The following is a 22031-nucleotide window of genomic DNA, read 5'->3' as shown; positions in this document are numbered from 1 at the left end:
GTCACCTTATTGAGCTTTGGAGACCATTAATCCATGTTTATAAAACCACCTGACACACACCACAGCTCCCACTCACACACACAGAGCCACCTCTGTTCCCTGGCCCCTCTGGTTTAATCATTTTGAAAAACAGCGGCAAGATTTCCATTTTTCCATTTTGCTCCTGTTCTAAATGCAGCTCTTGGAGAAAGGGCAGAACATGAAAATCAGACTTGCAGCTCTGTAGAAGGAGCTATTGTCAGAGCTGGGCACTTCTTGTGTTTAAACATGGCTGGTTTTCACCTGATGGTTTGGAAGCTGGTTTTATGCTTAGAATCATGGAATTTTTGAGGTTAAGATCAACAAGTCCAAGCATTAACCCAGCACTGCCAAAGCCACCACTAAAGCACCTCTCTAAGCACCAGGGACAACGATTCCACCACTTCCATGGGCAGCCTGTGCCAGTGCTTGGCAACAATTTCATCAGGAATTTTTCCTTAAAATCCACCCTGCCCTCCCCTGGCCCACCCTGAGGCCATTCCCTCTGCTCCTGTCTCTGCTCCTGGAGCAGATCCCAAATCCCTCTGGCTGTCCCCTCCTGGCAGGGACTTGTGCAGAGCCACAAGGTTCCCCCTGAGCCTCCTTTTCTCCAGGCTGAGCCCCTTTCCAGCTCCCTCAGCCCGTCCTGAGGCTCCAGACCTTTCCCAGCTCCAATCCCTTCCCTGAGGAGCTCTAAACTGGATCCAGGATTTGAGGTCTCAGCACAGCAGGGTGGGCACTGCCCTGGCCCTGCTGGCCACACTATTCCTGATACAATCCAGGTGCCATTGGCTTCTTGGCCATCAGGGCACACCTGGCCTCATGTTCAGCCACTGTCAACCAAGTCCTTTTCCACTGGGTCATTTCCAGCAATTCCCCAAGCCTGGAGTGTGATTTTCTGGGAATATTTTCTGCCCTTCTTTTTTAATGGGATAAAAACCACAGGAAGAGTATGGAAATGTAAAGGATGCACTTCAGCACTGCTCCTTTATATTTTGGGCACCACCTCAAGCTCTGATGGCAGCTCCCTTGTTGATGGACACCCCACCAGAACAAATTCCTGCTGCTGGGAGGTGACCTCCCACCTGAAGGAAAATGGGTTGGGGATGACCAAAGCCTGCACAGCAGCACTGCATCAGTATCTGATTCAAAAATCATAGAGGAACATTTGAATTAAAGACCCAAAAGACCTCTGTCCCACCCCTGGGTGGGTTCCCTGCCCTCTCCTTGGGGTAGATAAAGCCATAGCCACAGCAGGAATGCTCCTTGGAAAAGCACTGCTGTGTCTGGAGCCAATCTCACAAATGGGTTTGTGCTCATCTTTCAAAGTTGTGATCAGCCTTTAATTATTCACAGTGGCCTTCCTGAATATGGCACAGCACATTCACAGCAGAACTCCAGGCTGTTCAGCATTTCTCCCCTGGTGGAAAATGCAAAGAGGGTTTTGTGGATCAGTGATGGGCTGGAGAGTGACAACAAAGGAAAGAGGACAGGAAATTTTCTGCATTTCCTAGCATTTTACCTACTTTCCTCAGCTCCCCAATCCTTTCTTTTCTCCAGCATCTCCTGCACACAGGTTTTCTACAGAGAAGAACCATCAGAGCTTGGTCTAAACTGCTTGTCAAGACCTTGGTTCCCCTTTCATTCCTCCTGGGAACACAGGAAGAGCAAGATGTGACTCAAACACAGCTTGTGCACCTGGCCTTCATTTCTAGAGGTTCCATGGTAGCAGCAAGAGGGGAAAAGATGAAAGGGATGGATGGGAAATGCTCTCCAAAACAAGGATTTTAGGAGCAGACTCAGAAGAAATGTAGAGTAGCCCACAGCACCTGCACTGAGACACAATATTTTCATCTAAAGCCAGAAGAAAGGTAAACTTCCTTCAGCACCCAAATTGAGAACTGAATATAATATTTTTTCATTTAAAGACTGGGGCAATAATCACAGCAAGAAAATGAATAACTGTGAAAAAATATATTTCATTTAGATCATCATAAATTTCATTTCAGCTTTGTTTCCCTGTTGGCTTATTGTATTTTCTAATGCAGTTTGCAGGTTTTGATCACAAATAAACTTAAAACAAATGAGCAGCTATTTGAATTTAAAAGTTCTAGTTAGGAAGGTGGAGAAGAACCATTCTGGCATCTCTAAACTAAGCCACCTCTTTCTTAAAACACTGAAATTAAATACTCTGTTGAGTCCAAACAATCATCTCTTTGAATTCTTACAAGACGGGGAAAGGTTGAACCAATTGGCCGACTTTGACCAAGTTTTCCTTCAAACCTCTCAAAAAGCAATTTTCCAGAAGATTTGCTATGAGTCAGGGAGTGACATTTATCTCCCAGGTGATGCCCTTCCTTGCTTTTCAAACATCTTCTTCCCCTTCAAGCTGCCACGCACCGCTGCTGGATGCCAAGGCACGTTGAGATTCCTGCAACAGCATCTCTGCCCTCCTGGCAGAAAAACAAAAAAATAACACATCTCCCACTGTGAAAGCACTGGACACGGGACAGGGAATGTGATGGGCAGGCTGGAGAGTGTCTGTATTTGGGTTTTTTCTGTGTCTAGCACGAAGGTAGCGAGGTGTTGAGCAGAGAGGACCCTGGTGGCTCCGCGCTCGTGCCCTGGCAGCCGGGAAGGCGGCGAGCGCGGGGAGAAGCTGTCACAGATGGACACGGATGATCAAAAGCAGACAGTGATTCCAAGAGTGGCAAAGGTGACACGCTGAGGTGTAATGTCCTGGAAAGAGCCCTTCTGGCTGCCTGGTGGGGGCTTTCTCTCAAGGTGTTTCTGTGCCCCCGCCACCGCAACACCTGAGCGACATCGGGAAATGCAGAGAGCAGAGAAATTTCTGCAGCTCGAGGGGGAAATCCAAGACATTTGCATTCATTACAAGTTCCCTTTACCATAAAGAAATGCTCAGGCATGTGAATCATTTCAGAAGAGACCCATTCTCTTGCAAGAGTCGAGAGCTTTTGATGGGAACAAAGGGACCCTCTCATCTCAAACCTGCACAGATCTGAACAGATCAAGGCCAGACAATGCTTGCATGTCCCCAGCAAGGGGCCTTAGAGGAATAATCAGGTCTCTTGGACAAGGAGCATCATCAGAAGGGAGGAAAAAAGCACAGGTTGAGTGTACAACATGTGTTTGCACTTGAACAGAAACTGAAGCTTGCAGGTGTGTCTCATTTCATCATGGAGCATCCAAAACAGTTCCCACCAGCACTGAGCCCCATCCTAGAGCTCACCAGCTGGATTTGTCCTGGTCCCAGTGCTCCTAGTGAGGATGGGATGAATAAATACCTGGGGGAATCCAAGAGGGAGGAGAAAGAAACCAAATGGAGACCACCACACTCATGCTGCTGAAAATTCCAGAGTTGTAATGAATAGTGACAACCCCCAAGTTTCTTCTGGAGGGCACTGGTGGCTCCAAGCAGAGGGTGTTGGTAGCAGGAGAATCACACCCCCAAAAATATAAGATACTAGGGAAATTTTTCCCTTTTTTAGCTCTTTTTTTTTTTCTTTCCTGTACAGCACTTTTAACTATTAATGAGAATTTTCTGTATTAATTTGAACAGCATGGAACTGTAACTGGACTAATAATCTGGACTATTATTAGGTTGTTAAAACTTTAATTAGACCAGCTATTTTTGCTAGGAACAAGATGTTGAAAGGAAATTGAATGAACAATTTGGTGCAGCCAGAACGGCAGAGAAAAGCTCATAGGCTCAATGTGGTGAAGGACAACGGACAGAGGGAGTAAAGAGGACCAAGAACTTTTTTCGGGAACTTACCATGAAGTAGTAGAGCTGGGAAGACCTGGCCATGAACTCTGGCTTGCACTCGGCCACGCAGATTTCCACAAACCCGGCGTGCTGGCTGGGCTTGGCCTCCCCCATCTCACACACGATCCTGAGGGGAAATAACAACCAGGAGCAGAGTTAGAGGGATGGTTTGGTGGTGCTGGCAAGATGGAATGGGAGCAAAGAGCCCACAGTGCTGGGGGAAGGACTGTAGATTAACCCACCCTCTTCTGTCCCATCCAGAATCCAAATTGTGGATTAAGTTATTCTTTAGAAAGTGGTTTCTGGCTGGGACAACTGCTGAGGTGGTGTGAATCCACTTAAATACATAGAAATGTTGGGCTGAGGTCAGGATCTGTCCCTCTCAGCTCCAGCCTGGCATGGTGGAGGCAGCTCTAAGGTTTAATGATCACTCCTGCATTTAGCAAGAGGCTTTTTAGGATTGCTGCCTTCCAAGCTGGAATTAAACACCTTGGGGTGTCTGCTTGGTGAAAACCAGGATAACTTCAGGGCATTTTGCAATCCAAACACAGTAATAACTGGATTGCTAAATGCATGGATTATCCTGAGCTGTATGTAAAGAATGGCCTCTTCCATCCCTCAATTCCCAGGCTGGAATTAATTCCTTGGTGTGGGAAATAGGAAAGGTATAGAACTCTCAGAAAGCTGTGTGAAAGCAAATCTCAGGATGGAGAAATGCAGGAATGCTGAAGATGCAAGGACAAGAAACAATAGGACTGTGAGCTGTGTAGAGACAGGCCTCAGGAAAATATGTTAAACAAGAAAGTAGAAATATGTAAGCTTAATAATGAAGCTTTATCCATTGTTTTAAGCTATTACAAGCAAGCATTGTTCAAAGCAAGATGTATGTGCAGCTTTATTAATTGGCCTAAGCAAACACTTCTCAGTTTTTAATATTCTACCATTGGCTAGAAAGTTGTTAAAAGATTTTGTAACAAAGAGAACTTCATCTGCTGTTGTTAGCAGCTGAAGCTGTTCCATCTCCCTTGCTTGGTTCTGTAAAATGAGACTGATTGTGATGGAATAAAGCTTTGAGACAGCTGCTCCAGCATTCCCATCCTGTTGTTTGTAAAGATAAGTGTCTTGGATGTGACCAAAAGTATCTATTCTGTCACCATCAGTTGTGACCTGATGGGTGGGGCAGTGATCCTGATCTCTGTGGGAGATATTCTGCTAATGGGCATCCATTGAAACCAGCTGGGGCAGTGTTCTTTATCTCATGGGATATCTCCTGTTCATGGCCATGGTTTATAAACCAGCTGGGGCAGTGTTCTTTATCTCCATGGGATATCTCCTGTTCATGGCCATGGTTTATAAACCAGCTGGGGCAGTGTTCTTTATCTTTTCACAACCTATCCTTCCTCCAGCCAGTCATTTTCTGCCCATGGCCATTGAGTCCCACTGTGGGACTGATAAAATTACTGCATCCCATTGGGAGTTGCTCCAGCCAGAGGGAGGACCCCAACATTTCTTACCAAGATAAAAACTGAGAGTTGGGACACCAAGGGGCCCTTTTTCCACTGGATTCCAGAGGAAAACCAGACCCTTCCACATCATCCCTGGAGCTTCAGAGCAAACTGCACCTTGTACAGGAGCACTGCTCCAACTGAGCCACATCTGTCACTGCAGGAGGATGCAGCCACCATGGAATGGGACTGCTGCCAACACCCTGCCTGACGGGTGTCAGATTGTACTCTGACTTTGTCAGAGTTTGGGATAACACTGTATTTCTGTTTTAATTTTCTTAGTAAAGAACTGTTATTCCTAGTTCCCATATCTTTGCCTGAGAGCCCCTTGATTTCAAAATTATAATAATTTGGAAGGAGGGGGTTTACCTTCTCCATTTCTGCTGCCTTTCTTAGCAGACAGCTGTCCTCCAAACTAGAACAATAAGAGAAAGAAAAAATATCCCAGAAAAACCCAACACCTTGGAAGGCCCTGCAGGTAGGAATGTCATTGGGTGTGCTGTGGCTTTGCTGTGCCACACACCCCACTTACTGCTCTGCTGGGATGTACCCTTCCACCAGCGGCTTGCACTCCACGCCGGCCACCTTGACGTGGGACGCGATATCCCGGAATTCCAGCCCCAGGTTCTCCCCACGGATGGTCACTCTGGTGCCTCCCTCACGAGGGCCTGTCACGGGGTTGATCTGGGGAAACAAGCCAAGAGAAAGGAGAGCAATCAAGCCAGGCACCAGAATCCTCTCTGATGAAAGAACTGATGGCTTTTGGGGATCGCTGGGGATGCTTATAATTATAAATGCTGAACAGGTGAGGGAACAAACCAACTTCAGATACTCAGAGTATGCAAAATTCTGCCCCAGACCTCATTTACTCTCTTTTAACTACTTGCAAGACATCCAGAGGTGAGTAGATTTTTTTCTTGGTAGGAGCAGTGATTTGTGGAGCTGCAGCTGAACTCTGCACTTTGTAGATGTGAGCCATGGGAAGGCAGGAGAGGGACACAGTGGAGAGAAATGGGAGAAAGAACAAGACAAGGACACATTAGGTTGAGCCAGTTACTTCAAATCCTAAATTTCCAGCCCAAAGCACATGGAGGTTTTGTTTTTTCTGGAGGTAGGTGATGGTCATGCATCAGAAATTCAGCTGGAAATATCCACCTGGAATAACAGCAGCCAGGAATAGCAGGAACAGGGTGTTGGGTGAGGCGTGGAGGAGATGGATGGGGACTGAGACAGCAGCAGCAGCTGCTCTGTGCCAACATCTCTTCCTGACAGAGCTCCAGTGTCCCTCCTGGGAGAGCTGGGGCCATTGGAAGGGTGAGCAGGGAGCGTGGACAGATCATTTGTGGAGCCTCTGAGCCTCAGCATGAGACAAGCAACCATCCCAACCAACCTGGGGGCTGCTGGAATGGTGTTTGCATCTCAGCCTGGCTCTGCACCCGACCCTCACAGGGTCTTGCTCCATCACCCTTGTCCAGAGCCAGGTGGGAATCAGCATTGGAACTGTCTCCTGAGCATTGGAACAACACCAGCATCACGGGGCTGGCCCTTAATTATCTCCATTCTGCCCTTCCAGTTCCTCACCGTGACCACTTTGCCATGAAGCTGCCCTCTTGAAAGGGGTTCAAACACTTCCCTCATTCCCTGCTGCTCACTCAGGATGCCATGGCTGCCATCTGCCAGTGCTGGCACGGCTCTCCCTGCACTGAGCAAAGGGGAATTCCCTGTCTCAGGTCCATACCCACCTGCCCCTGGCTCTGCCAGGTGGGAATTTGGGGCTGGCAGCGATGCCCTGCAGTAGCAGTTGGGCTGGCAGGGAAAAGCAAGGCACTGGAATGGCACTGACACTTCCCAGCACCCAGCCTGGCACCAGGGCTGGTGCAATTCCCACCCAAAGGGTGATTTGTAGAAGGCCCATCTTTAATAAAAGGAGGGAGAGCCAGGCACCTCTAGGGGATATTTAATTTTAGGATATTAACTTTAGGATATTAATTTTAGGTGTCGTGAACCACCTCCTCAGTGAGTGTGACTTATCTCTGACTCTACAGGGAACCAGGAGGTATTCGTGGTGGTTTTTCAGGAAAGAAAAAAGAGGGAAAGGGAAAGGGAAATGAAAAGGGAAAAGGAAAGGGAAAGGGAAAGCTGTCTAAAACACAAGATTTCCAAAAGTTCTTACAGTGACTCAAAAAGCATCAACAGGAAACTTCCTAGAGCAAAGCCAACACAGCACCACTGAATCCTTCCCTGGGTAATACTTAATTTGTAAAGGCCAGCTTCAAAACCCACTTATTTCCTTAAAACCCACTTATTTCCTTAAATCAGGAGGGCCTGGGATTCTTCCAGGGTTGCAGGAAGATTTTTTTCACCCTTTTTCATGGCTCTGCCATAGATTCAACCAAGAGGAAGATGCTACCAGGTTGTTTTCACAGCAGCAGAGGAGGAGCCTGTTCTATCACAGCTGAAAAATGTGGCATGAGACCTGTCAGTTTTGGAGAGGAAAATCCAGGCAAGGAAAGAAAAGCTGCCAGGAAGCCTCAACTTCCTCTGGAATACCCAGAGCTGCATCCCAATTTCCAGTCTCTGCTCATATCAGCTGCTGCTTGTCACTCCTGAAGGAGTTTTTTGTGGCTCAGCGAGTCTCTAAGTCCTTTAATTTCCCTGAGTGGCTCTGTAAATGTCAGAGCTGGTACAGAAATGGGGAGATCTGTGCTGGAGGGGGTGTGAGTGCCCCTACAAGTGTGAGTACACGTGTTGTTCCTCCTCTTCCCTGCAGAGATCCAGCCCTGGCTCCTCTCCAGGCTCTGGATGCTCCCACCCCACAGCTCCAGACCTACCATTAGCTGCAATATATATCCAGTCACTTGAGATTACTTCCATGCTAATGGCTCAGAAAAAGGCCTTCCAAGAGCTACTTAGGATTGCAGCAGGCAGCTGGAATATTTCATGAGTGAGTGTTGCTATGATCTGTTTGAGCTCAGAGAGTTGTTGGAGGAAATGCCAGCAGAATTTGAAGCATGGCCCCTCTGGAGCTGTAGGGTGGAGAATGAGGGGTTTGCTCTTCAAAAAGAGGCTGGAGATGAAGGATTGGGGTTAAAGCATGGCAGGGAAATGTGGGTGGACCTTCAGAACCTCTGTACGCCCAGGTTCTTGTGTTTTGGATTTCTGCTTTTGTTGATTATCCATCAGCTGCCCCACACCAAATTCTGTCATTGTTTCACAAGGTCTGAGAATCTGAAAATATTTTAAAAATGTTTGCCCCAGCTCCAAGTGATTTTCAAGGCCTCACAGCTGAATTTTCAGGTGCAGCTGTCCTTTCTGGCTACCTGGGTTTGGTTTCACAGCTTCAAGTGGTTCAGGTGGGGTCATAATTACCAATTTCAGACAAATCCAAGTAGAGACCTTGGAAACACCAGAATGGGCTATAAACATCAGAATAAACTGAGCTCCAACAGTTCAGCTGAGAGAGAGCTTTGAAATGAGTGAATCACAGGGAGATGGATCAAAATCCAGGGACAGGAGTTATTTTCAGTAACATCTAGGAAAAACAGATTCAACCCAGCCTTTGCTCTCCCCAAATGTTCAAGCATAGATATTGGTTTAGGGCTCTTCCAAAGCACCCACACTTTGTGAATCTGAATCAAATACAAGTTAAAAAAAATCTTTCTTGCATTCTAGGAAAACAACCCATCTAATCATTCCTATTAAACCACCACTGTGGAGGCTGGATTTTCCTCTTTTGCATTTCCCCATGTTTTCCCTCCTGGCTTTTCCCATTTGTAAATCAGGCCACATTCAAAGGGTGCTCATGTTGAGGGAGGCTGGGTGAGTGAGAGGCAGCTGGAAGGGATGGAGCCCTCATTGCAAGGCTCAGGTCTCCCTGAAAATGTGCCTGGCTTTATGGCAAAGGCATCCTAAGGCAGCAGACAAAAATCCCTTTGGATTTCAGGCCTGACTTGCCTTCTCTCCCTTCTTCTGCTCCTTGTCTTTTTGGTCTTCCTATTCTCTTATTTCCTTTTTGAACTTTTCATCCCACTTTTCCTTTGGTCCAGTCAACAGTCAATAGGGAACTTCTGAAGAAGAACATTATTTTGCATGTCCTTCCCCAACCCTCACTCTCTTTATCTCAATAGGACACTTCCCAGCTTTTCCTACTCCAGGCTTGCTCCTGCCTCTTTCTTGAGCCTTCCAAGAGGCCACCTGGCAGGGCCTTATTTCATTATTTTATAGGATTTTATTTTTATTTGCTCTGTGAATCCTTTTTTCACCTCACAACATCAGCCAGGGGCAGGACAAACAAAAGGGCTTAATCTGCTGGCTTCAGGGGTGGTTTGATTTTTTTCCTGGACGTGGTTTTGTCCATGTCATGTTGCCAGAAAACATAAATTACACCTTCCCTCTGCAGCAAAGCTCCAGCCTCTCTGGGATCACCCAACACCTCCTCCTCAGCCAGGCTGGCCAGGGAGGCTGCTCCAAGAGACATTTGGGCTCCTTTGATTTTTCCCTCACACAGACCATTGGAGAAATCCCAGAGCACCTTGTCTCACCTCTAGCTGTTCCTCTGGAAGGCCAGGGTCTCCTGGGGTTGATGCCACCACATCTGCCAGCCCATTTTGGGCAGGCCAGGTGCTCTGGGGCTGCTCAGGGTGCACCAGCAGTCTGTGTTTGGGGATTATGGTGGGAATTCTGACACCCAAGGGGTGTAGACACATGAAATTGTGTTCCTCCCTTTGAAACCACTGTAGGCTCACACCCTCAGAGCACCTGAAGCTTTTCCTGACCCAGCAGCACTTCCCATCACCAACCCAACCCCAAACCAGCAAAACCAACCACGTAGAGCGAAATCCCCCAGCTTGTGGCACACCCACGACTTACATCCGTGATCTTGGGGTTGGTGCACTTGCCCTTGGTGCTGGAGAGCTCCAGCCACTGGCTGTCCTGGGCTGGGCAGTGCTGCTTGAGCGTGCACTGGTTCTGTCCCTGGCACCAGCCACACTCGAAGTCGGGGTCGGCTTTGAGGCAGAGTCCGCAGCTGTCGCGCATGGCCCCGCACTTGTACAGGTGAACTGCGGGGACAAACACAGCCCTGAGACATCACACAGCTCACACAGAGATGGGACAGCAAGGAAACACAGCCCTGAGACATCACACAGCTCACACAGAGATGGGGCAGCAAGGAAACACAGCCCTGAGACATCACAGCTCACACAGAGATGGGACAGCAAGGAAACACAGCCCTGAGACATCACACAGCTCACACAGAGATGGGACAGCAAGGAAACACAGCACCTGAGAAATCACAGCTCACACAGAGAGGTGGCAGCAAGAGGGGAAAGGGCTCTGGGCTGCTCATGCCACAGGTAGGATGGAAGCTCTGCAGGGGGGTGAGAAATGGGGGAAAAGCAGGGAAATCCATCTTGAAATAAAGTTTGTTAATTCTTCATCATAGGTGATTTTGGATGGGGAGGGACTGCAAGCAGGAGGTTGGAGGAAATGGTGCTTGGGCAGTGATTTGACCTCAGTCCAATCCTTTTTCACAGACTGAATGTCATAAAGTGTCACCAACAACCACCTCAGACTCAGCACTTCATCCTAAAAGAATTTTCTAGACCTGGTGTGTTGATCATGTATTGAAGGTGCATACATTGTATATGCATTGGCCAAGTAATTCAAACTAAACCAAGACACCTGGCCAACCCAGTGTGAAACTGCCCAGAATTTCGTGTTAAGATGATGCCACTCAGGTTTCCCACTTGACAGAAATCCCAAAAGACAATGGTAAATACACAATGGTTAATTAGGAGGCAGATTCCAGGGATTCACAACCAGCCTTTACCACTTCTTCTGCTCCAGAAATTCAGTCTGCTTCCCACTCTGCAGCAGAGTTGATTCCACTCTAATAGAGACAGCAGTGATTAATGCTTAGCTCCATTTTGGGCTGTTAAGTGATTAGAAGCACTGTGAGATTTTCTAATAAAGCCTAAAGATATTGAAGTCCTCCTACAAAATGAGATCACATTATTTATCCTTATTTTACAGATGTAGAAACTGGGGCCTGGCTTGCACAGGAAACTGAGAGCAGAATTCTCCTCCTAGAAGATGAAGGTGACTGAATCAAGGATCTCAGATTTTTCTTTTTTTCCTTTATTTGTGGGCATGTTGGGAGATTTGTCCCTCCATGCTTCTGTTTTGCTGTATCCATAGGTGACTAAAGTGGTGACTAAAAGGGACTTTTTATCTTGATACAAGTCCCAGAGCCCAAAGGCTTTCGAAATATTTGTGCTGAAAAGCTCTAAAAGTCAGCAAGTATTGGCCAATGCAAGGAAAACTCAGAAACTCTTTATTTCTCCAGGCTGGAAGCAAGAAAAGTACCCAAAAATACCCCAAAAATCTGCAAAACATCTGTCAAGCACAGTGTTTCCCAGACTTTGTGGGATACACCTCCTTCCTCAGTTTTCTGTTGGATTTCCTCAAATTTGTTGAGTTGTTCTGCTTGAGATGCTGCCACTGGGTATCTCTGTAGGAAATTCAGTAGGTTTGGGCCAGTTTAGCATTTCAGCCTCCCAGCCCAGCCCGTGGTGATGCTGGATGTGAAAGCAGTGGCATCTTGGTCACCTCTGTGTGCTCATGAGAGTGTGGCATTGCTTCCACGTGGTGTCTCTATGGGCACGTGCCTAAACTCTCCTCCTGACCAAAACCACGATGGCAATATCCAAATTATTTATCTGGGATAGCCACCAGCCAGTGCTGCTTCCCAGATTTTTTCCTAGTCATTATTTACAACATTTTGGCTTGGAATAACCCAATATGGGCTTGTGCTAGAGATGATTCTTGAGTTCATTCCATGGTCTGTTCCATGTTACTGGCACAAACAGCCCTAAAATATGATCATCATGATTATGAGATTTATTTTACTCCCACACCACCTAGGATAGCTCAATGCAACCCCAGAAAAGGATTTACATTTTTGGTGTGGACCATGTTGTGTCAGGGGTGATCATTTTATGGTAGCACAAAACTGAGCAGAACTGGGACAAGTGTCCAAATTGTGACCTTCAACCCACTCTGTTAAAGGTTCTCAGAGTCCATGGCACTGTTTGAGCCCATGGAATGTCCTGGAAAAAGCTTGGAGAACAGGAGACAGCTTCAGAGTAGGGGCAGGGTGGGAGTTCCAACACAGGCAGTGCCAGGGCTGGGCAGGGATCTCCAGCTGTGTTTGCTGAGTGGATTTACCCCTCAAAAGCCACAGTTTTGGGGTTTTGGTATGGGAACTCTGCCATTCAGAGGGGGAGAAGGGCAGGTGGGGCTGTGCCATGGGGACAAGGGCTCCCTTCTGTGTTGCTCTCCAGGTTCAGGGTGGTGTTGGTGGGAAGCTCACCCAGCTCCCCTCAGCACAAGGGTGGGAGTGGAACAGGGTGACAGCACTGTGGGAGTACCTGGTGGGGACAGATGGAACGGGAAAAGGTGTGGGAAGTGTCCACAGCAAGGTAAAGAGAGGGAGGGAGAGATTTCTGAGAGGTGATGATGTGAGAAGAAGAGAATTTGCAGGTGTGAGCTGCAAACGAAGGGCTGCCAAGGGGAGGGGTTGCCTGGGGGGAAAGTTCCAGGCTGGAAAGACAAGAGGGAAGAAGTGAAGGGACCATCCATCTCCAGGAACACTCAGCCTGCCTCAGGTCATGGCTGGGTGTGCAGCCCCTCTGTGAGGGGCACATCCAACCTGTGCCATCACTGGTGGTTAAACACAGGTGGCTTTCAGATCCTTTCTATCATTATCATTTTATTTTGCTCAGAATTCTCCTGCTGGTGAGCTGCAGCCTTTCTGCTCCCCCTGCTCATTACTAAATTGCCTCTGAGCACAGAGCCTGCTCTCCTGGTATGTTAACTTGAAGAGCATCACTGCAGTAGAAATAAAGAGGGGGAGAAAAAGCTGGAGAAGGAGGAGCACGAAAAGCAGACGCGAGGATGTGGGGAGAAACGGGAGGCAGAGAGGGAGAGCAACACGAGTGGGAGGGAGAGTCGCATTTCTCAGGTGGAATGAGAGCATTGGAGGGCTGGGGGGAGGCACACAAAGCTCTCAAAAATGGGTAATTTGCAGAGTGCAGAGAACAAGTGTGTAGCAGGCAGCACGGGGAGACGGTGGCGGCTTTGTTAAGTGTAGGGAGCGTTGCTAAGGTTACTGCTTCCAAGGACAAGTTGAAATAACTCTTTACCTTTGTTCTGTGCTGGGTTGTCAATGTTGAAATTCCCGTTCCACACGACTGTCAGCTCCACTGGCAGGCTGTTAATCTCCATCCCCTCGTACGAGTACTAGGAATGGGAGAGGAAAAACAAAACAAGCGAAAAATGAAAATGCTCCAAACCCAGACTTAGGGAGTGCCTGGAGGTGGGGAGGGGATGGGACGAGGCAAGAGGTGGTGCTGAACATGGAGAACAAGAGAAATGGAGCTGTCACTCCCCTCCCTAAGCTGTGGATCTCCAACCATGCCCCTCTCAAAAACCCAGTCCCCATTAGATGAACACTCAGAATCCCAGAATGGGGGTGGAAAGGACCTTGAAGATCATCCAGTCCCATCCCTGCCATGGCAGGGACACCTTCCACTGTCCCAGGCTACTCCAAGCCCTGTCCAGCCTGGCCTTGGACACTTCCAAGGATCCAGGGGCAGCCACAGCTGCTCTGGGCAACCAGAGCCTCACAGCCAAAAATTCCTTCCTAATATCTGATCTGAACCTTTCTTCAACTTAAAGCCACTCCCTCTTGTCCTATCACTGAGAAAAATTTCCCATGATGGAAGTGTGTTTGCATGGGATGGGCCTTAACTTGAAAATTCATTTTTTTGGGCGTTGAGCACAGCTTTGAAAAGGTTTTTTGCAAGTTGGGTGCAACTTTAGGGTGTAAATTACACATCCTGGGTCTTCCATCCAGCTGTGCCCCTGCTGTGCATTCCATGGGTGCTGAGTGTGTAGGTGAGGTTATTTACACTAGGGATGTCTTGAAGAACTCTTAGAAACTGAGTGAGGTCTCAAAAATCAGGGAAACCCCTCGAAAAAGGGGGAAATGGAGGCACTGTGTAATTATAGACCTGTCAGCCTAACTTGGCTTCTCAGAAAGAAAGTACATCAAATTATTAAACAATCAATTTATAAGCACCTGCGAGATGATAAGGTGATAAAAATCAGCCAGCGCAGATTTGTCAAGAACAAATTGTGTCAACCCAATCTAATTTCCTTTTTGACAGGCTTAATGACTTTGTGGATAAAGGGAAGGCAGCAGATGTGATTCATCCTGATTTTGGGAGAGTGTTTGCTACTATCCTACAGCAGATCCCCATAAACAAACCAGGGAAATGTGACCTAAGAAAGGCCACCATAAGGTTTATGCAAAAACTATTAAACAAAAAAAAAAAAAAAAAAAAAAAAAAAATCAGATAATTCCAAGCTGGGAGGATGTTTCAAAAGGGATATTGGGATATTGTCCTGAGTCTGGCATTGCTCAGTATTTTCACTACTGACTTGGATGATTTCATGACCCTGTTCTGAAGGGGGTGCAAGAAACTCCAACAGCAGAGTTAAGAATTCAAAACAAACTTGACAAATCGTAGAACTGGGCCAAAATCAACCAAATAAAATTCAATGCTGGCAAATGGGGGCTGTTTTTCAGTAGGAGGAATTGATGCAAACAACTCTGAAATTCAAGTGGCTGGGCAGTGCTGCAGGAGAGGATCTGGGGACTGCTGGAGATCATGAACAGACTGTAAATCAGCAATGCCATATTGCTGCCAAAACCCAAACAGTTCTCATTTGGGGATGGAGCAGATAGAGTTTGTTACATGTGTAAACCCCAGGAGGCAATCACTTTTCCCTACCCAGAACCAGAAAGGCTTCAGCTGGAGCAAGGAATATCCAGTTTCCAGCAAATACATCTTTAAAAAGCTGCAAAAAATCTTCTGAGAGAGTTGGACAGATTTAAACAAATGCTTGTCAGGGTCAGTCAAGGTACACAGAGGTGACCCCAACGAAGGAAATGGAAGCTGCTCTCTGGAGCCCTCCCCACCTGGTGCTGAGTGCTTTTTTTCACCTAGATTTTGATTTATCCCAAGCCAGTTCACCCAGGGTTCACCCTGGTACCCATCAGCTCCCACTGCCCCCTCCATCAGCAGCTTCCACCCAACACTTCACCCAAAGCCAAAAATCCTCCTGGTGGGAGAGGAGATGCTTGATTAAAGGACAGAAGGGAACAAGAAAGAAGGGGAGAAACATTTTGTGTTTCTGCTACTACTGACCTCAGTACACATAAGGATTTCCCCTCCCAAGAACAGGGATCTCCAGTGTGACAAAGTTCCACTTTGCAAGGAAAGTATTTTCCCCACTGCAAAGTTGCAGTAATTTCACGATTATAAGCTGCACCTGATTATAAGTCGCAGGTTACAATACAGGATGTGATCAAAGGTGTCTGTTCTGTCACCACTGTTGAGGGTGGGGCAGTGATCCTGATCTCTCCTGTTCATGGCCATGGTTTATAAACCAGCTGGGGCAGTGTTCTTTATCTCATGGGATATCTCCTGTTCATGGCCATGGTTTATAAACCAGCTGGGGCAGTGTTCTTTATCTCATGGGATATCTCCTGTTCATGGCCATGGTTTATAAACCAGCTGGGGCAGTGTTCTTTATCTCATGGGATATCTCCTGTTCATGGCCATGGTTTATAAACCAGCTGGGGCAGTGTTCTTTATCTTTTCACAACCCATCCTTCCCCCAGCCAGTCATTTTCTGCTCATGGCCATTGAGTCCCACTGTGGGACTGATAAAATTACTGCATCCCATTGGGAGTTGCTCCAGCCAGGGGGAAGAGCCCAACATTTCTTACCAAGATAAAAACAGAGGTTTTGGGACACTAAGGGAGCCCTTTCTCCACTGGACTCCAGAGGAAAACCGGATTTCTCCACATCCCCACTGGAGCTTCAGAGCAAACTGCACCTTGTACAGGAGCACTGCTCCAACTGAGCCACATCTGTCACTGCAGGAGGATGCAGCCACCATGGAATGGGACTGCTGCCAACACCCTGCCTGACGGGTGTCAGGCTGTACTCTGACTGTGTCAGGGTTTGGGGTTTGTTAATTGTCATTCCTAATTCCCATATTTTTTGCCTGAAATCCCCTTGATTTCAAAATTATAATAATTTGGAGTGAGGGGGTTTCCATTCTCCATTTCAAAGAGAAGTTCCTGCCTTTCTCAGCAGACACCTGTCCTCCAAACTAAAACAGCAACTTTTTGTTCTTTGTTCATATTATAAGCCACTTTGGGTTCGGACCAAAATTTTAGTCAAAATGGTGCGGCTTATAATCGTGAAATTACTGCAAGCTGGTTTGGCTGGGCCAAAAAAAAAGTCGCTAAAGAGTCTCCCAGCTCTTAAAATCTCATTGTGGCTATCCACAGAGATGCCAAAGCTCTGAGCTTCACAGGTAGGTTTTCCTGTATCCATTAATTGCTGTATAATTACAGAGTAAATGGTGACTGGTGATTTCTGTCCATTACAGCAGAGTGGGAGCTGCTTGCACAGTAATTCCTCTTTGCACAGACTAAACACAATTAGCCATTAATCTGCAAAATGCTGTGATTATGATCCAGTTGTAGGGAATTTATGGCTATTTGTGGTTTCCATGGAGGTAAAGAGCAGCCCAGGTGAGCCAGGTCCTTTGCAGTAGACCCAGTCTCATTCAGGATTTGTATTTTTGTTGCACTTTTGGGTGTCACTGCCAGCAAGATTCAAGATGATGCAGAGCTGTCTGGAGTCACACTACTGGCTATTCCCAGCTCTGAAGAGGATGGGGAGACAGCAGTGGGAAGGAGAGGGCCTGAAGAGTGGGGAATAATTAAACTTCTGCTTTGCACAGCACTTTGAAAATGCTGATTGGGAATGGGAAATGGGATATAGACAGAATAACTGGTCATCCTAAAGTCAGAAGATGGGTCTTATAAAGGGCCTCACCAGAGCCTCATGTGTTTTAGGATTTAGCTGGAAGCAGAGCCTAGGCAGGGACAGGCAGCTGGAATCTCATGGATCTTTCCTATGGCAGATCCCAGAGCCAGCAGCAGGAGCTCAGCTGGGATTGTGGATCTTATCTGTCTGCAGCACCAGGGGCAAACACAGATTAGACTTTCTCACCCAGCAGGCTCGCTCCAGACCTGGGAAGGGATGTGAGGGGATGAATCCCATGGAAGAGCTCTGGGGATGGAGCCAGCTGGGATGGGGATGCTCACCCTGCCTGTCCCTGACCCCACCTGGGCAGCAAAACTGAGCAAATTGCAAAGGAGCAGTGAGGAGATGCTCCATCCTCCTCAGACCACAGGAGCTGCTCACTCATTGTGACCCCTCTTCAAAGCCCACTGAACTCCACAGGAGTCTTTGAAAATTACTCCCTCGGCCGTGACAATAAGATGGAAATGTGTTTCAGGGGAGAAAAAAGGGCTGGAGCATCGATCTACAGGAGAGCAGAGCTGAGAAGTGTTCACACCGTCAGGGCTTGTCTCTCCACCTTTCCTTTGCCTCCAACAGGCAAAACATCCCAGAAGATGCAAACATGACCCCTAAGTCTGACCAGTCTGGATTCTAATCACTACAGTCTCATCAAAGCAGAAAATTATGGGCAATTTGGGGACCCAAGTGAGAAGGAAAGGCTGTGCTGCTCAGGAGATGCCAAAAAGCTGCTGGAAGGAGCTGTTGTAATTCACAGGAGCTGTGTTTGGAACTCACAAGTATCCTGTCTTTTTTCTGCCTTTTGAACTCTCCTGCAGTTTGTTCAAATCCATATCCATGCCTGACCACTTGCAGCATCCTGCCCTTTGGTAATTTGGCTTGAGCACACTTAGGATGATAAATCCAGAGTGGTTTCATGGTATTTCCCCTTTGTACCTCAAGCATGTCCAATAATGGGGAAACTTTTGTAGAATTTTAGCAGGATTTTAGTGTTGGTCTGTTTTCTCTGACACCACTTTTGTGATTAGAGCTCAAATCCAGGGATTGATTCCTGTACCTGGTTCTGCCATCAAGCCCTTGCACCATCCTGTGGAAATCACTTAATCTTTCTTTGCATCAATTTTCCGGCCATAAAAAGGCAGAAAACTTCTTGCTCATTGTCATTCTGTTTCCTTGGATCCTTTGCTTCCCAGAGCTGGGACTGAATTTTTATAACTGAGCATCACCCAGGCCAACAGAGTGCATGTGATTACTGGGGTTTCTCTTTCATTTAAATAGATAAATAAATTTAAATAGATAAATAATAATTAGAGAAGTGGATGCACAAGGGTGACATTCCCAGTGGGAGGTTTGGAACTAGATGATCCCTTCCAATCCAAACCATTCCCTGATCCTATAACTCACAGCCCTGTGCTTGTCTTTTTGGCCACCCACAACTGTGTTTTCCCCTGATTTCTGTGAATAGCTCCTCTCTTCTCTCTCTGAAATTTTTTCCTCAGCTCTGTTTTTTATTGGATTTTTTTTTTATCACTCCCTTCACTGTGAGCCACACCACGGAGTCAAATGCCACTGAGATCTCTTGCTAAAGTGCAATGATGTGACAAATAGAACAGACTTGCTCTCCTGTCCCTAAGCCACACAGCACTTCCAGCTGCACCCCCCCAGCTCTCACAGCACACAGAGCTGTGAAGGATTCCAGACAAAACCATCAGCAGGGATTTTGCTGGTGGGAAGCAGGCTGTGCCAAGGCCAGGAACCCAGCAAGGATGTGGGATCAGGCAGTGGAGCAGGTAATGGCACTGATCATGGCATGCTCAGCCCTCCCCATCTCCCTCTTCCTCACGCCCAAGGTTGGGAATTTTGGGCTGATTGCAGGTGCTGGGGCTCCCATTGCTTCCCACTGGGAAGAATGCACTCTGCCCCATACATCCAGCAATTTCTGCCCTTCCTGCTGACATTTTTACTCATTTATTTGTACGTCTCCTTAGCTCCCCTGCTTTCCATCCCCTCCCCTGGTGCCCAGGCTGCTGGCAGAGCTATCAGTGCAATAAGGAATGGCAGGAAGGGTCCCTGTGAGTGATAATTGCGTGCCTTGGGTGGTGTGAGAGGACAAAGCCCAGAGCTGAGCGTCTCAAACCACTTGACAAGAACAATAATTGTCCCGAATGGTGCTGCCTGCGGTGACTTATTGCTGTTATCAAATGAAATATCTCTGGGGAGGACAGAGAGAGAAGCAAATCTGGCTCCTGACTGGGCTGAGCACCCAGGGACCATCAGTGCTGGATGTGGCATTATTGACAGACAGACTGGCCACACCCGGGTGTCCTTAGAGCATCTTAAAGAAGTTGGAGCCACTCAGAAAAGGTGCTTAAGCTGGCTCTGATCCCTGGTGTAAATCCTCAGGGATCAGGAAATGCAGAGCCAAAGTTAAGGCTCTTTTCCTGATTCTATCCTGTGTGAAAGTAGGAAAACCCCTGAGTTTTGCAAGTTTTTTTCTGTGAGAGGCAAATTTGAGCTCCTGGGTGCCTGGTGAGGGATGGGAGGGGGCAGATCCTGAGGCTCCTGCTGGAAAGCAAGGCAGGGCTGATTGCTTAGCCTAGCATGCAGCACCAACAGAAGGATCTGCTGGCAGGACAGCATCCCTCCAGGGACACACCACAGCATCCTCCCACCCTCCCTGGACCTTCTCCAAGCCTGCAATGCAGGTGCTACATTCAGTGCCTCCTCCAGCAACTCTGCTGAGGAAAAAAAAGCTCTGTCAGAGGGGGTTGGTTTGATTTGCAAACAGGCTCAGACAGCTCTTTCCAAAGCCAGGTGACCCCCGGAGCAGAGGCTCATTGTATTGCAGTGGCTCCTGCCTGAATGCTAATTCTGGCAGGGAAGGAAATAATCATGATGGAGACAGATCTCCAGCACTCCTTCCCTATTGTCTGAGTCCTCTGCCACCTGCTCAAACAGCCAGGGCTTCTCTGCTGCCTTTCTGTAGCTTCCTGAATGTTGCTTTCTTTTGTCTGGCTCTCCCTTCCACATCTCTTTCTCTCAATGTCTGGCAAATTCCAAGCAACAATGAAATAACATTTCTCAGGAAAAAAAAAAGAAAAAGAGAAGAAGAAGAAAGACCTCAAATCAGAGAGTCAAAGCTCCTTCAAAATGAAGGGAGAAAAAGGGGTGGAAAGGAAAGACAAGAGAAGAAAAGGGTAGGAAAGGAAAGACAAGGGAAGCAAAGAGCAGGAAAAAGGAGGAAAGCAAGGAAGAGGAAAAGGGGAGGGAGGGCAAAGGGAGAGAAGAGGCAGAAACAGAACAGAAAAAAGTTGATTTTATTCCCAAATGAGCCTCTCTCCCTGGAGAAGGAAGAGATCCACCTGAGCCACCACCAAACACAGGACAAGCATCCTGCAGACAACACTCAGCAGCGAGGTCATGGAGTGCCTTGGCACGAGCCTGAGGCTCAGCCCTGCCTCCCTCTGCAGCTCTGGCAGAGCCTTGAGTGCTCTGGCTTAGGAAAACAGGAATTAAAGTCAAAATGGTGCTGTCACAGCACTCAGGCATCCTATGAGCCAATCCATCTGGGGACTCATCAACCCCCACTTCTCCTGTCCCAACTTCTTGGAGCATGCAGGTAGTGTGGGAATAATCACCATTACCTGTCAAAACCAGTCTTTTATTGGGTTCTGCAAAGTGGGATGCTGAGGATGGCTGAAGTTACTTTTCTGCTCAGCCCAGCTATGCTCAAAACCATCCTGAGATAATTCATTGGAATGCCTACGTGTGCCAGAGAATTCTGTGTGGCTCTAAGGGGTCATTAAAGGTCTGTCTTGCCTGCTGAGACTCTTTGGACAGATATAATTTCTGCCCACGACCATACAATTCCCCCTTAGCTTCCACCATTTAAAAATAATACTTTAAAGAAAATGTGCATGCCTCCTTAACTTCCCAGTCCATCCATTTTTAACCTGAAACCTGAATGCTCACAGGTCATTAACCAGTAATGAAAATCAGGGAGAGATGGCAGGGAGGGAGACAAAAAAACAAATAAAAGAGCTTTGGTTGGGAAGTTGCTTGTTTGCAACAGATGTAAAATGTGTGAACTGCCTGTAATCTTCAGCCCTGCTTAATGCAGCAGAATGTGTTGTGACAAGCACTGCCCAGCGTGGAGTGCCAGAGCTGCAGTGAAGTGGCTAAAGCCTGTAATTAGCTCTTTGACTAATAAACCATCTCACAGCAGCAGCAATGAAAATGACTCAATGCACATCCTGGAGATGAGAATCTGGTGGAGAAACCTCTGGAGAAGCAGAGACCTCCACTGCATTAGGCACAGCTGCTGGCAGGTGAGTGGGTTTGTCCCCAAAAGTGACACTGCTGTACCTCCACTGCATTAGGCACAGCTGCTGGCAGGTGAGTGGGTATGTCCCCAAAGTGATACTGCTGTACCTCCACTGAATTAGGCACAGCTCCTGGCTAGTGGCAGGTGACTGGGTTTGTCCCCAGAAGTGAGATTGCTGTGGTGACAGCGCTGCCATGACTCACACAGGTTCCTTGTAGGGAGAATCACAGGTCCTGCACTTCAGGTGGGGAGAGGCAGAGGCTCCTCAAAGAGCTTGTGCGGGCTGGAGGAAGGTCTGGCTCAGCCTGAGGCCAGGCTGGATGGGATTTGGAGCAGCCTGGTCCAGTGCAAGGTGTCCCTGCCCATGCAGGGGGTTAGAACTGGGTGATCTTCAAGGTCCCTTTCAGCCCAACCAATTCTGGAATTCT

At 47.6% G+C, this 22031-nt stretch overlaps 1 protein-coding gene across 2 annotated transcripts in view; it reads right to left on the bottom strand.

Moving 5' to 3' along the window:
- The window catches only part of PLXNA4 (plexin A4), a 450712-nt gene that overhangs the window by 66463 nt on the left and 362218 nt on the right, over positions 1–22031 (bottom strand). For both annotated transcript variants that reach the window (XM_033057624.2, XM_033057622.2), the window contains exons 11-14: positions 13515–13611; positions 10180–10370; positions 5843–5994; positions 3815–3932 (exon numbers count right to left, since the gene is read on the bottom strand). In XM_033057624.2, the coding sequence (XP_032913515.1) occupies positions 3815–3932; positions 5843–5994; positions 10180–10370; positions 13515–13611 (558 nt within the window). The remainder of the gene's footprint in view (positions 1–3814; positions 3933–5842; positions 5995–10179; positions 10371–13514; positions 13612–22031) is intronic.

Source organism: Catharus ustulatus, chromosome 4 (assembly GCF_009819885.2).
Source record: "Catharus ustulatus isolate bCatUst1 chromosome 4, bCatUst1.pri.v2, whole genome shotgun sequence".
Taxonomy (NCBI): domain Eukaryota; kingdom Metazoa; phylum Chordata; class Aves; order Passeriformes; family Turdidae; genus Catharus; species Catharus ustulatus.
Note: the sequence above shows the minus strand (reverse complement) of the source record. Positions and strands in the feature narration are given on the sequence as shown.